The 13,579-nt window shown below is 33.6% G+C and overlaps 1 protein-coding gene across 4 annotated transcripts in view; it reads left to right on the forward strand.

Annotated features, from left to right (window-relative positions):
* The window catches only part of Atf7ip (activating transcription factor 7 interacting protein), a 105,207-nt gene that overhangs the window by 39,804 nt on the left and 51,824 nt on the right, over window positions 1–13,579 (forward strand). For all 4 annotated transcript variants that reach the window (XM_047548370.1, XM_047548373.1, XM_047548371.1 and 1 more), the window contains exon 2: window positions 9,231–10,768. In XM_047548370.1, the coding sequence (XP_047404326.1) occupies window positions 9,238–10,768 (1,531 nt within the window). In that variant the 5' untranslated portion in view covers window positions 9,231–9,237. The remainder of the gene's footprint in view (window positions 1–9,230; window positions 10,769–13,579) is intronic.

The raw sequence follows: 13,579 nt of genomic DNA on the forward strand, positions 1-13,579 counted from the left end.
GCAGATTGGCCTGGAACTCCTGGGCTTAAGCCATCCTCCTACAAGAGTATGGTGCACCCAGCTGAATTGTTTTTTAAGATAACTTTTTTTTTTTTTTTTTTTTGCAGTGCTGGAGATTGAACCCATGGCCTTGTGCATGCTAGGCAAGCCCTCCATTTTGTGCTGTAGTCTCAACCCTGTGATTTTTTTTCTTAATTTTATGTTTGCATTGTTTGTTGCAAGGATATCAAAACACAATAGATTTTTATGTTGATCTTATATCCTGCAACCTTGTTGAACTCTAATTCTAATAATTTTCAAATTTCTTAATATTTTCTATGTGCAAGATTTTGTCATCTGCAAATAGAGATAGTTTTACAACCCCCATCCTGGTGTTGGATGGTTTTTATTTCATTTTCTAACTTAACTGTTCTCACAAGAACTGCCAGTTCAAGAACAGAAGTGTTGAGAGCAGACATTTTCTGCTCTGTGTAGCAGGACATTTAATTTAAAAAATGTAAAATTTAAGCTAGAATGGACCTTTGCAAGTATCTGTTCTAACCTCTTCAGTTTTATGATTAAGGAAGCTTTTCTTGATCCTGATCTTAGGGTGAACGTTTTCAATCTTTTACTGTTGTGTGTGATGTTAACTGTGAGTTTTTCTCAGATGCCTTTTATTAGGTTGAAGAATTTCCCTTTTATTCCTAGTTTGTTGAGTGAATTCTGCTATTAATTGCCATGTTGAATTTAGCATAAGGTATTTTTTAAAAATCACATATTTGGAAGGCTGCTGGTAATACTGAATCTATTATCAGGTCTCATTTACTGTATATAGATAGACCTTACCAAATAATGGATGATAGCAGTATGGTTATTGATAATTTGTGAAGTTCAACGTTTAGAGGTTGTCATTTTAATAACTGAGAAAAAGCCTTGGTATAGTGTGTGACATATACTTGTCTTCTGATAAACATCAGTTTCTTTTTTCTCCTTTCAAGGTATGTAGATTAAATTAAGGGGGAATTTATAATATAGAAAAGTATAAGGCAGGCTTAGGAATAATGAACATCAAATTCAAGAGTCTCCTTTGTGTTTGGGAGTAAGGGATGAGGAGGGAGGAGCATGCTATCTGGTAGTGTTGTAAAGGGCACATGATAAAAGAATTTTGTGAGATTTTTAACAGATTAAAATTTAGAAAAAATTTTAAACAAAAATGACAAGATGCCTAGTATTTAAGATAAAATTTAAAAAATGTGTATATATCCTAAATTGGAGTGGCTAAAGTCAAAATGGATGAACAATTATATTACATTGTTAGGTTGACTATTCTAATTAATGGGCAATAAACAGTAAAACAGATTATTAGTATTTATTATACAACACACCGATTATTTTTTATGATTTTTTGTAGTAGTATTGCAGATTCTCAAGCAAAATTTATCAGTGCAAAATAAAATCAGAAGAGTTCTCTACTGAGAATTGGGATTCTTAAAGAGTCCAGGAACACTTGGCATTTCTTAAGAGGTTAGGAATCGTGGATGATGATTAAAAGTTAATTTAAGAGGAAGTCGTTATTGGTCAGACCTGTTGAATCATATTTAGTTAAGCCATTTAAAGAAAACAAATTTGAATAGTAATTATTTTCAGTATCCCATTGTTGAGAAAAAATGTTATACTCATGTCACTTAACAGCATGAATATAACTGAAGCACTTTTGTCAAAGTGATAACATTGACTTAAATTGTTTTACTTCATATTTTCTAAAGATACACATAAGATACACATTTCTTTGAATTATATCATGCTTGTGTGTATATGAGATTTGACCCAGTAATCTTGCTACTTGTTAAGGCTTTTTTTTTTTTTTTTTTTTTTTTTTTAACCAGTACAAACCCCAGTGTATATAGTTAAAAAAAATATATCAAAGACTGCCCTCAAACAAAGCATCTGGGTTTACAGTACTAAAATGTTTCAATTTTATTATTCATCTTTATTTTCACACTCATTGAATTCTTGGTAGGTCACATGCCCTCATCTGTTTCCTTTGTTGCTGGGCAAGGTTTGTGATACTGCTGGCTGATTGGTATTAGACATTTGAGCCAATCAGACAGTGAATTTCAGTTCTCTCATCAGAGTGAAGCGTTGAAGCAGCTGTTGATTTATTTTTCCTTTGGGGAAATTATATAAACTAAGAGTATGGCTGCAGCAAGCTCCCTTTTGGGTTTGTTTGAAAAATGACAAGGTTCATCTGCAAGGAAGGGAAAAAATGATGTTTATTTTTAAAAGTTGTTTACAAAGAAAATCTAATGCGTAGTGAATTTGAGAAAAAAATTATTCTGACCACAGATTTTCTATTTTTATTTTATAATATCACATTTAAAAAGCTGTAAAACGATGTAATATAAGAAAAATTTCCTGTGTGACTATTTACTTCGTAATCTACACATCTTATTGCTTCAAAAGGGAAGCTCATATTACCTTTTTGTAACTTGCTGCAAAAAGCAGTTAAGGAGAAAAGGATGTAGTAATTATCTACACTTTAAGTGATATACTATCACTTAAAACGTATCAGTAAGAACCAGACATTTTAATCTCATGAATTAAACTGAGTAATTTTAGTACAGCAGATAACATAACATTTTACGATGCTCTCTATAGTGGTCCTTTAGATGCAGAGTACTATTCATTTTTGGAATCAGAAATATATGACAATAATGGCAGGTAGATATGAAAATAGTCTTATTTGCATTTAAAATCGTGTCAGTTTTAGTTATGTTTGCCCATATAAGATCTACAAATTCTTTGAAATTTACATTTGATTTTTGCAGATTCTAACTTGTGTGGAAAAGTATATTCTTTCCTATTATGCATGTTAAACTCATTCCTCAGGTATCAAATTTTCTAGAAACATTCATGGACATTTATTAAAGCAAGATATAGTAGCATAAAAGAGGTAAATCTTATTTACTTATTTATATATTTAATGCATATAATATGGATTTAGGATCTTATGCAAGCTATGTTCTAGATTACTTATTTCAGACAAGAAGATCCGGGTTTTTTAAAACTGTTTCTCTGATTTTATTGTTTCTCTCCTGTTGCTAGGCAGGAATCAGAATGCTGGATGCTGATTGGCTGAGTGCTTAAGTCGCTCTTGAACAGCCACTTAAATTCTTGAGCTTTTTCAGCAGGCAGATCTTAGGCTGGACAAAACAGCTTCCCTTTGTTATTTCATAACTATGATCCATTTGCTAGAAAGAATGAAAGGAGAGGATGGAAGGGGACGAAGCAAAGAAGCTAATAATGTTTTCACTTAAAGAAGAGGCTCATTGGGCTTCCTTAAAAATAGTTTACCAAAAATTGAAAAAAAAACATGTAAGCCATAGAGACATATTTGTAGGCGACACATTCTTCTCTGGTTATATTATTTATGCATTTTTTGTAGAAAGGGATTTTATTAGTGTATTTTCCCAAAGTTCTTGAATCCAAATATACAGAATACAGACTTAAAAACATTTTTTGAACTTTCTCATGAAAAAAAGTACTTCCAGGAGAAACTAGTTCATTATGTCTTGTAGTTACTTGTAGACATGGCAGACATTTTCTGCTTTCACATGTTTTTCCCTATGGAAACGAGTTATAGTCACATGAAAGCTTCATGAGTCTAATGTTGCCACCTTAAAAGTAGCATTTATTCTGCAAAATAGTTTTATGAATGACATCTTCGATCCAGATGACAGTATTTAAAATGATATTTAGAAGTGTTCTGGTAATAAATCATGGAGACTTGTTTGCTGGTTACACACCCTTCTTTAATGTGTATGTTCCTTAAATGTGCTTTGCTTATGCAAAATAGATTTCTAAATGCAGACTACCGATTGGTTTGTACATTTGTGACTGAACCAATTTGAATTGGTTGCTCATGTTACTTACTGCTTTGCCTATTTTTATATTTAGAATTCATAAAAGATGTGTAAATGACTGTAGTGTGCTCCCTTGTGGGTATGGGTGGTAGTTATTCTATTACACTTTTTGCAGTACTTTATTATTAATGAATTTATGGCAGTTTTGATACAATCAACTTACCTTAGACAATAACTATTTTTATTAAATGTTTTTGGTCATGGCAATTTAATGTTAAATGCAAGGTTTGCATATTGAATTTTCTAAGTCATTTATAAAATGCCAGAAGTTCTTAGAGAAAATTTGCCTCAGACTTGAAAGTTTATTGCCTTAAACCATTATCCTGAATGTTCTATACATGATGATGATAACATTTATTGAATGCTTACTACTGTTAAGTGCCAGTGTTTACAGTTAACTAGTATTAGTTAATTTTAATGATAACTAGTTAAATCTCAATCCTCACTGAAACCTCTTTGGCAGGTATTGATATTATTTCCTTTTGAAGTAACTAAAACTAAGAAATTGAAATGATAGGTAACTTTCTTATTGTCACAAAATAAATACTGAATTGAAGTTTATATCTGTGAATCTGCAGAGTTCCTTTTCTTAATTGGGTTACTAAAAGTTATGAAAAATATATTTTTTAAAAGGAATATTTATTTTTAGTTGAAATTCAGGATAACTAGCTATTCATATAACGTTTGAAGAATGTGGACATTATGAGGTTCTCCATATTTGAAAATATTTAAAGGGTAACCATGCAATTTGTGTTATAAATTTAATTATTTTACAGCTTTGGAGTTAGTAAGGAGAGTTGACTCCAAAAGTTGTATTGTAACTTCTTTCCAGGAAGTTCTGTGGTTTACGTGACTTTGGAATAGTTGGGGAAGGGAAAACCTTGAAGTTGAAATTCTAAGACCTTAAAGTAATGCCTGTGATAATTTTGCATTGAGGTTTCTATTTAATTGAAAGATAATTTTTCCAAATAATTTAAATCTATTCTATAAATTAAAAGTCTAGGGAGACTAAAAATTATGTTTTGTTATTGACTTAAGCTGAGAGAATAAATGCAGAATGTATACCACAAACTATAAGTGCTGTGATAAAGTGTCAGATTCTTAAGCTGTATTGGCCTCAAGCAAATAGGCAGGCTTCTTGTTTTATGCTTTTTAGTCAAAGACCACCAGGAACACATTTGCTATTGAACAAGTTAAGGATTATTGTTTATTGTAAGGAGGGCGGAGTGCTTACATAGGGATTCTGTAAGGTACATCAGGATGTTAGAGGGGAAAACTATTACAGGATTTGGTTATAGTATAGGTTGGGTTATTTGGGGGAGATTTAAGGAAGTAGAGCCTCATTTTGGATTGGGTAATGTTTGGGAAGCAGGTATCTCAATAAATCTTATCTGTGTCTGAGCATACTTCTACTTACTGAGGATGAGGCTGTAATTGATAAAGTAGTAGCTATCACTCAGCTAGTGAGAGAAGTGTATGGGATGTTTGGTGTTCTTTGGGATGCACAATGATCTTGTCTGTCTTGAATGTTCTATAAGGTATTTTTATTGTCCAATAAGCATCAAATTGGTTTTTAAAGACATCGAGGCCTAACTGTAAGAAGCATCATTTATGTATTTTAGGCTTCAGAGACTGCTTTTTTTTTTTTTTTTTTTTTTTCCTTAATTTCTCAGGCCAAGGCTGTGCATGGTGGCGTAGGCCTGTAATCCAAGTGGCTTGGGAGGCTGAGACAGGAGGATCGGGAGTTCAAAGCCAACCTAAGCAACTTAGTGAGACCCTGTCTCTAAATAAAATACAAAAAAGGGCTGTGGATGTAGCTCAGTGGTTATGAGTCCCTGGGTCTAATCCCCAGTGTCCCCTTCAAAAAAAAAAAAAAAAATTCTTAGGCCAAAGTCAATCATTCCTGTAGGTAATGGTGAAAGATAACCAATGTGAAAGCATTTTTGCCTTCTGTACATCTTTGTTCTTAAAAGAATTGTGTGTGTGTGTGTGTGTGTGTGTGTGTTTTACTGTGAATTAAATCCAGGGCCTTATGCATGGTAGGCAAGTGTGTTAGCACTGTCCTCCATTCCCAGCCCTTCTTTAAAGTTTTATTTTGAGAAAAGTTCTTGGTAAGATGTCCAAGGTAGCCTCAAACCTGATCCTCTGGCTTCGGCCTCCCAATAACTGAGATTACACATCCACTATTGATTTATAACCTTTTTCCTCTCCAGGATCATATCTCTACCCTCTTTTATTTGCATTTATTGTACTGGCATGTGTTAATATAAAATAGTGATAACAGAACATCCTTGTCTTAATTCTTATTTTACCTTTAATATAATATTTGTAGTGTTTGTATAGATACCTTTATCAAATTTGAGTGTTTCCTCTGTTCTTAGTTTCTTGAAAATTTTGAGTCAGTGTTGAGTTTTTGTCAAATGAATATTTTGAAATGATTTCTTTTGTTTATTTTCTCCCGCTATTCTGTTTATGTGGAGAAGTGCTACACACATACACACACACAAACCCATTTTCCCCTTTTAAACAACAAATTTATTGTCCCACAATACTGCCAAGTTAGAAGTCTAAAATTAGGGTATTGTCAGGGAGGGCCTTGCTCTCTCTGAAGATACTAAGCAAGGATTTGTCCTTGCCCCTTTACTAACTTCTGGTAGTTCCTTGGCTTGAGGCAGCATAACTGTAACCTTCACATGATATTCTTCCTTTGTGTATTTCTGTTTCCAGATTTCCCCTTTTTTATAAGGACACCAATCTATTTGATTAGGCCCATGTTAATAACCTTATTTTAACTTAATTACTTTTGTAAAAACATTGTCCAGATTAAATCACATTCTGATGTATTGGGGTTTAGGACTCTGTGTGTGTGTTTGCACAATTCAAGCAACAAGAATCTGGTACCAGACATTCATCTACTGGGCACTTTGATGGGTGTGAACTAAAGCCAAAACGCTTAATGGCTTGCTTTTGATCAGTATTACTTGACATTTGAATGTGAAACCAATCTAGCATTTTTTTTTTTTAAATGAGCTTCACTTGGTAGTAAGGTATTATCTTTTTAAGAAATGCATTTTTAAGAAACACTGGTAAGCAGGATGCAGTGGTGTCCGCTTGTAATCCCAGGGGCTTGGGACCCTGAGGCAGGAGGATCGCATGTTCAAAGCCAGCCTCAGCAAGAATGAGGCACTAAGCAACTCACTGATGGGGATGTGACTCAGTGGTTGAGTGCCCCTGAGTTCAATCCCTGGTACTAGAAGAAAGAAAAAAAGAAACACTGATCAGTAACTCATAGATTTATAAATATACTGCAGTGTTATTCTTTTAACAAAATAATATTGAAAGTATGACATCCAAATGTGAGATACAACTAAATCAGCTCTTTGAGAGAAATTTATAGTATCTGTGTATGAATTACAAAAGAGAAAAGATTAAAAACTAGTGATTGAACTTGAACCTCAAGTAAAAAGATAGTAAATATAAATAAGCCTCAAAAAAGTAAACAGGAAATAATAAATAAGTAAAAGAGGACTAACAAATGAAACTAGAAAGCAGATATAAAGCAGAAATATCAGCCAAGGTAAAATATAACACACACACACACACACACACACACACAAAAAAAAAAAAAAAAAAAAAAAAAAAAAACACCCTATTTTGGTAACAACTTTTTTGATAAAAATCACCCTAGTTCACCCATAAAAATATATACTTCACTGTTTTTGTAGCAGGTTCACAGAGTTATATAACATCACCACAGCCAGTGTTAGAACATCATCATTACTCCATAAGGAAATCTTATATCTTTTAGCAGCTACCCATTTCTTCCCAAACTTTTTTGCCCTAGGCAATCACTGATCTACTTCCCATCTCTATAGATTTGCCTACTCTTAATATATCATAGAAATGAAGTCATTCAGTATGTGGCCATTTGTGACTAGTTTCTTTCTCTCAGTATATATTCAAGGTTCTTTTGTTCAGTACTTTATTCCCTTTTATGACTGAATAATGTTCCATTGTATGGACATACCACGTTTTTATTTGTCTATTCATTAGCTGCTGAACATTTAGGTTTTTCGGTTTGGGACTGTTATGAGCAATGCTGCTATAAGAATTTGTGGACAAGATTTTGTATAGGCTTACCTTTTTGTTTCTTTTGGGTGTATTCCTAGGAGTAAGAATTGCAGTCATTCTTGAGGAACTGCCTGTTTTTCAAAGCAACTGTACCACCAGCATTGTGTGAAGGTTCAAATTTCTCTACATCCTTTCCATCTTTCATTATTCTCTTTTGTTGTAGCTATTCTGGTATGTGTTATCTCATTGTGGCTTTGATTTGCATTTCCCTGATGACAGATGATGTGTTCAGCATTTTTTCATGTTTATTCCTTGTAGACTGCTTGTTGGGCTTTTTTTTGTAGATATGTCTATTCAAGACCTTTACTCATTTTTAAATTGGTTTATTTGGTTTGCGGGCTTGGGTGTGGTTGTGTGTACATGTACATACACACACATATGTATATACCAAGTTTTTATATACATTTTATTTATGTCTCTTATCGAATTATAATTTGCAAATATTTCTCCTATCATGATAATTGTCTTCACTTTTTAAAAAACATTTAAAAACTTTTAATTAACAGTGTCTTTTTTGATGGTGTTTTGTTAACATTAAAAAATTCTGTTTATTTATACTTAGACTTGATTAAAAGTATAATCTTTCCTTACATGTTCCTTAATTATTCCTTTATCTCTTTTTTTCCATCCTCTCCTGTTTTCATTCTTACACTTTTTTTCCCTTATTTTCTTTGTATTCTTTTTTATGCTCCTGTATCTCTTTTAGTTTCTACAAATCCCATGTGGAGAATGAAAACTGGTGTCTTTGTTTTCTGTTTTTTCCAAGTAATTGATCTTCTAGTATGGACTGTTCATATTATCCCTTTTTTTGGTACTAGGGATTGAACCTAGGGTGGCTTAACCACTGAGCTACATCCCCAACCCTTTTTTATGTTTTTTTTTTTTTTTTTTTTGAGACAGGGTCTTGCTAAGTTGCTTAGGGCCTCACTAAGTTGTTGATGCTGACTTTGAACTCCCAATCTTCTTGCCTCAGCCTCTCAAATCGCTGGGTTTATAGGCATGTGCTGCTGCACCTGGCACTTTGTAACTTTTGTATTACATAAATCGAGTGAAAATAATTATGCAGCAAGGATTAAGTTTTTGGTTTGTTATTTCAAAATTATATGATATAAGCTCTTTTTCAATTTGTAGTAAGTCAATAATTAGGTGACTTCTGTTTCAATTATTAAACTGATTGTTTCTTTTTTTTTTTTTAAGATTCAAAATGGATAGTATAGAAGAACCTCAAAAAAAAGTCTTCAAGGCCCGAAAAACAATGAGAGTGAGTGATCGTCAACAACTTGAAGCAGTGTACAAAGTCAAAGAAGAACTGTTGAAAACTGATGTCAAGCTTTTAAATGGCAACCATGAAAATGGAGATTTGGACCCAACCTCACCTTTGGAAAATATAGATTATATTAAAGATAAGGAGGAAGTGAATGGTATTGAAGAGATTTGTTTTGACCCTGAGGAAAGTAAAACAGAATGGAAAGAAATGTCCTGCGTTGTAAATGTTAATGTAAAAAATAAGCAGGATGATAATTTAAGTTGTGAACCTTTGTCTCCTAAGAATATAACTCCTGAATCAGCCTCTAAACTGACCACTGAATCAGCTTCTGGTGATCCAGCTACTGTAGATCCAGCTTCTGGAGTACTAGCCTCTACAGATCCCATCTCTGGTGATCCCATGTCTGGTGATCCATCTGCTGATTCCTCCTGTGCTGATCCCTCCTGTGCTGATCCCTCCTCTGCTGATCCTGCTTCTAGGGAACTTGTCCCTGGTGATCTTAGCTCTGGTGATTCCACCTCTGGTGAACCAGTTTGTAGTGAACTGATTTCTGGTGAGCCAGTTTCTGGTGAAACAGCCTTTGGTGAAACTACTTCTGGTGATTGTGCCTCTGATAATCCAGCTTCTGGTGATCTAGCTCCTGGTGAACTATCATCTGGTGATCCTGCATGTGACGAATTAGCCTCTGACGATATGGTGTCTGGTGATTTGGCCTCTGGTAAACTGGCCTCTGTTGAATTGGCTTCTGGTGAACTGACTTCTGAACCAACCTTTGAAGCCACCTTTGAACCAAGTTCTGTACCAGTTTGTGAACCAGTTACTGAAACTGACAGTACAGAGCAGAGTAGCAAAGAAGATGATTTTCTTGAAAAAAAAGATGATGAAAAGTTAGACCAAATTCAGAGTAAAGATTCATTTGATCAGGAAAGTAAAGGTGATAGTAATATTGATGGCAGTGAAGAAGCTGCAGAAACAGACACAATTGTTTGTTCAGATCTACTTCATGAAAATGAAAAGAAGGTAGAGGAAGATCCTATTTCAGAGCTTGCTTTGGGAGAAGAGGCTATATCTAGCAGTATGGAAATTGACCATGGTGAAAAGAATGAAGATGAAAATTCTACAGACCTCATAGAAAGCATTCATGAAAATGTTAAGAAAGATGACAAAAATGAGAATATCTTAGAAAGTACAGATTCTATGGAGACAGATGAAATCATCCCAATTTTGGAAAAACTTGCACCTGCTGAGGATGAACTTACTTGCTTCTCTAAAACTTCTCTCCTTCCAAATGATGAGACAAATCCAGATTTGGAAGAGAAAATGGAAGGTTCTTTTGGATCTCCATCTAAACAAGAAAGTAGTGAGAGTTTGCCAAAAGAAGCCTTTTTGGTCCTCTCTGATGAAGAGGATATTCCATGTGAAAAAGATGAGTCTGAAGTTACATCACAAAATGAGGCACGCTCTCCAGGTTAGCAGATTATATAAATTTTAAATATTTTTATTAGTTTTAGCAACTGTTTGATAAAACATTCTGGTAAAGTTTTAAGTTTATATTGCAGAGGAAGTTAAGAATGGTGATGACTCTATAGAAGAATCTCTTAATGTATTTTTACTTCATAGAATTCAGAACTATGAAATCTGTCTGTGAGTAGCATCATGGTAAATTCTAAAAAGGGAGATAGGTGGAAAATATAACCCAGTTCACTAGTGACTTCTAGTCTAGGAACAGAGATGAAATGGACCAATATAACACTTCAATAACAATTTAAGTCAGTACGTATTGATCAAAGTCCTAGCAACTGTTTTTTGCTATCACGTAGTGAACAAATTACAGTCTTAACAACCTACTAGTTAATTTCCTTCACATTTTCAATTACTCTTTCCAATAAAATCTTATTTTTAAATATATGTATTTTTTGACCAGGGAATGATGCTACCATTGTTGGAAGCCAGAACCCTTGAAACTTGATTATCCATTCAGTAAAGACATTTTACTCATTTGTTTCCTCAGCCCTTTTAACTCTACCCAAGCTGCTCTCTTCCTTTTATCTTCTGAATGATCTTCCCTTTTATGAAATCCCTGTTATTTTGAGGTTAATTCCAAATTCCTTATCAAAAGTGGTAGAAACTTCATGATTTAGTCAATACCTATATTTTCCATCTGGTAAAGCATTCTAATAATTAAAAAAATTAAAAAAGCTAATTGCTTTTGTGGTCAGATTCTTAAACATTATTCCTGTGTGAAACCTTAGTCTCGCTCAGACTGGCATGAATTCCATTCTCTTAAGACTCAGAGATCTCAGGAGGAATCTTGCATAAAACACTGAATGTCAACTAGAAAACAGAGTTTGTTTAAAGTGAGAACAAGGAGGTGGTACTGATAGACAAAGAGGAGACCTTTTCTCTAATATATCATACTAGTTTTTGGAGGTAAATGACTTCATTTCTGAAGAACATATATATAGAGGTTAGGTAGGCTCTCCTTGGTTCTAGAGCTTTGAAGATGCCCCCAGGATGTGGATAAGAATTAAATCACAGACTATTAAATACAAGGCTATAAATACAGTGATAATATTAAATTGGTTTTCTGACTTCATGAGTGCTGCACAGATTAGTTCAAGGAAGCCTTGCATTTTGATATCTGTATATCATAGGTTTTGATCCTTGTAATGGCAGTACCATCTTTCCTACTCAGGCCAGAACATTTGGAACCATTTTTTTCCCTATCATTTCTCATACCCAATCCATTAGGAAATTCTGTTGGTACTGCCTTTGGAGTGGGTCTGAAATCCAGCCCATAATTGCTATCATTCCTGCTCAAAGCCACCAACATCAGGCCAAAAATGTTGCCTGGTACACCATAAGTGTTCAAAAAGTATTTGTAAGTAAATGAATAATTGATAATGTCAGAGAAACTTATTATGGAGGACCTTGGTTACAATGCTAAAAGCATTTTGATGGCAATAGGGAGGACTCTTGAAGAATTTCAAGCAAAGGAGGATGATATGATACAATTTATATTTTGGAAAGATAATAGGGAACAGTGTAGTGAAGTCACTAATTCAGTAGGTATAATACAAAATACAGCACTGGGGTAAGTCTTTCAGAAAGCATAATAGTAGTCTTCTGAATTGGTTTCTTTTGTTTGTTTGGAATTTCCACAATCTACCCGTGCTGGGGACTCGAACCGGGGTCTCGAGTTTGAGAGGTAGGTACTCTACGTGTTGGGCTATATCGCCAGCATAGTAGTAGTCTTCGTAAAGAAAAAAGTTAGCCAATTATAGCTTTTAATTTAATGAATTTTCATACATTTTGTCTATGTCAAAATCTTGATGTTGGAGACCATCCATATAGTACTGTTGAATTCAAAGAGATAGATACTAAGCCATTCATGTAACATACTTTGAAAATTCATTGTTGGGTTTATTTTTTTTAATTTGCCTTTATTTTATTTTTTGATTTTTTTGTTATGTGCCTTTAGAGTTTAATTTGAGTCTATGCTTTTAGTTGGATGTGTTTAATGACAGATTTCATTTCTTATCTAGTAACCAAACTTTAATTTTGTGTCTCCCCCGCCAAAGGAAATTCTGTTTATTGTGAGTTTAAGTAGTTTTTCAATTGGTTCTTCAACTGTAGTCTTTTTCTCTTTATATGGCAGCGGAATCTCTTACATATCATGTTGATAATGCACCGGCTGAGGTGATACTTTTATTCATTTTAATATCATCAGAACACAGAATGATAAACGAAGTACCAAAGTCTGTCTTCAGTTCCCTTTCTAGTACTGACTTTTGAGTACTGACAGAAAAACAACATAAACCTGTCATTTTAGGCACTTGTTTAGCAAGTTTTTGTAAATGCAGCAGTTATGATGATCAGCATCAAAAAATAGTGAAAGGTATTAGAAGCAAATAGAAAAGTATTTTAATTTTACAAAAATAGACAAAAACTAATAACGTATTCAGATGTACCTTAATAGTTATGGAGACATTATTGAATTATTGCATAGTACTATACTGTTATTAAATCATTAAAATCATAGTCTAAGATTGACTAGCAAAATAAGGATTTCTCTGCAAAAGTTCAGCTACACTCAGAGAGGTATCATTTATTATTAGACTTACTTTCCATGTATTCTCCATAATGTATACATTATCCTCTAGCTACTATTTAAACTTTCTTCTCTTTCAAAGTTATTCTTCAAGTCCTATTTACAAGGTAGCACTATTTATTCTATTAACTCTTCAACTTAATTGAATTTTGATTTCTCTCTTGCTAA

This window comes from Sciurus carolinensis, chromosome 4 (genome assembly GCF_902686445.1).
Source record: "Sciurus carolinensis chromosome 4, mSciCar1.2, whole genome shotgun sequence".
Taxonomy (NCBI): domain Eukaryota; kingdom Metazoa; phylum Chordata; class Mammalia; order Rodentia; family Sciuridae; genus Sciurus; species Sciurus carolinensis.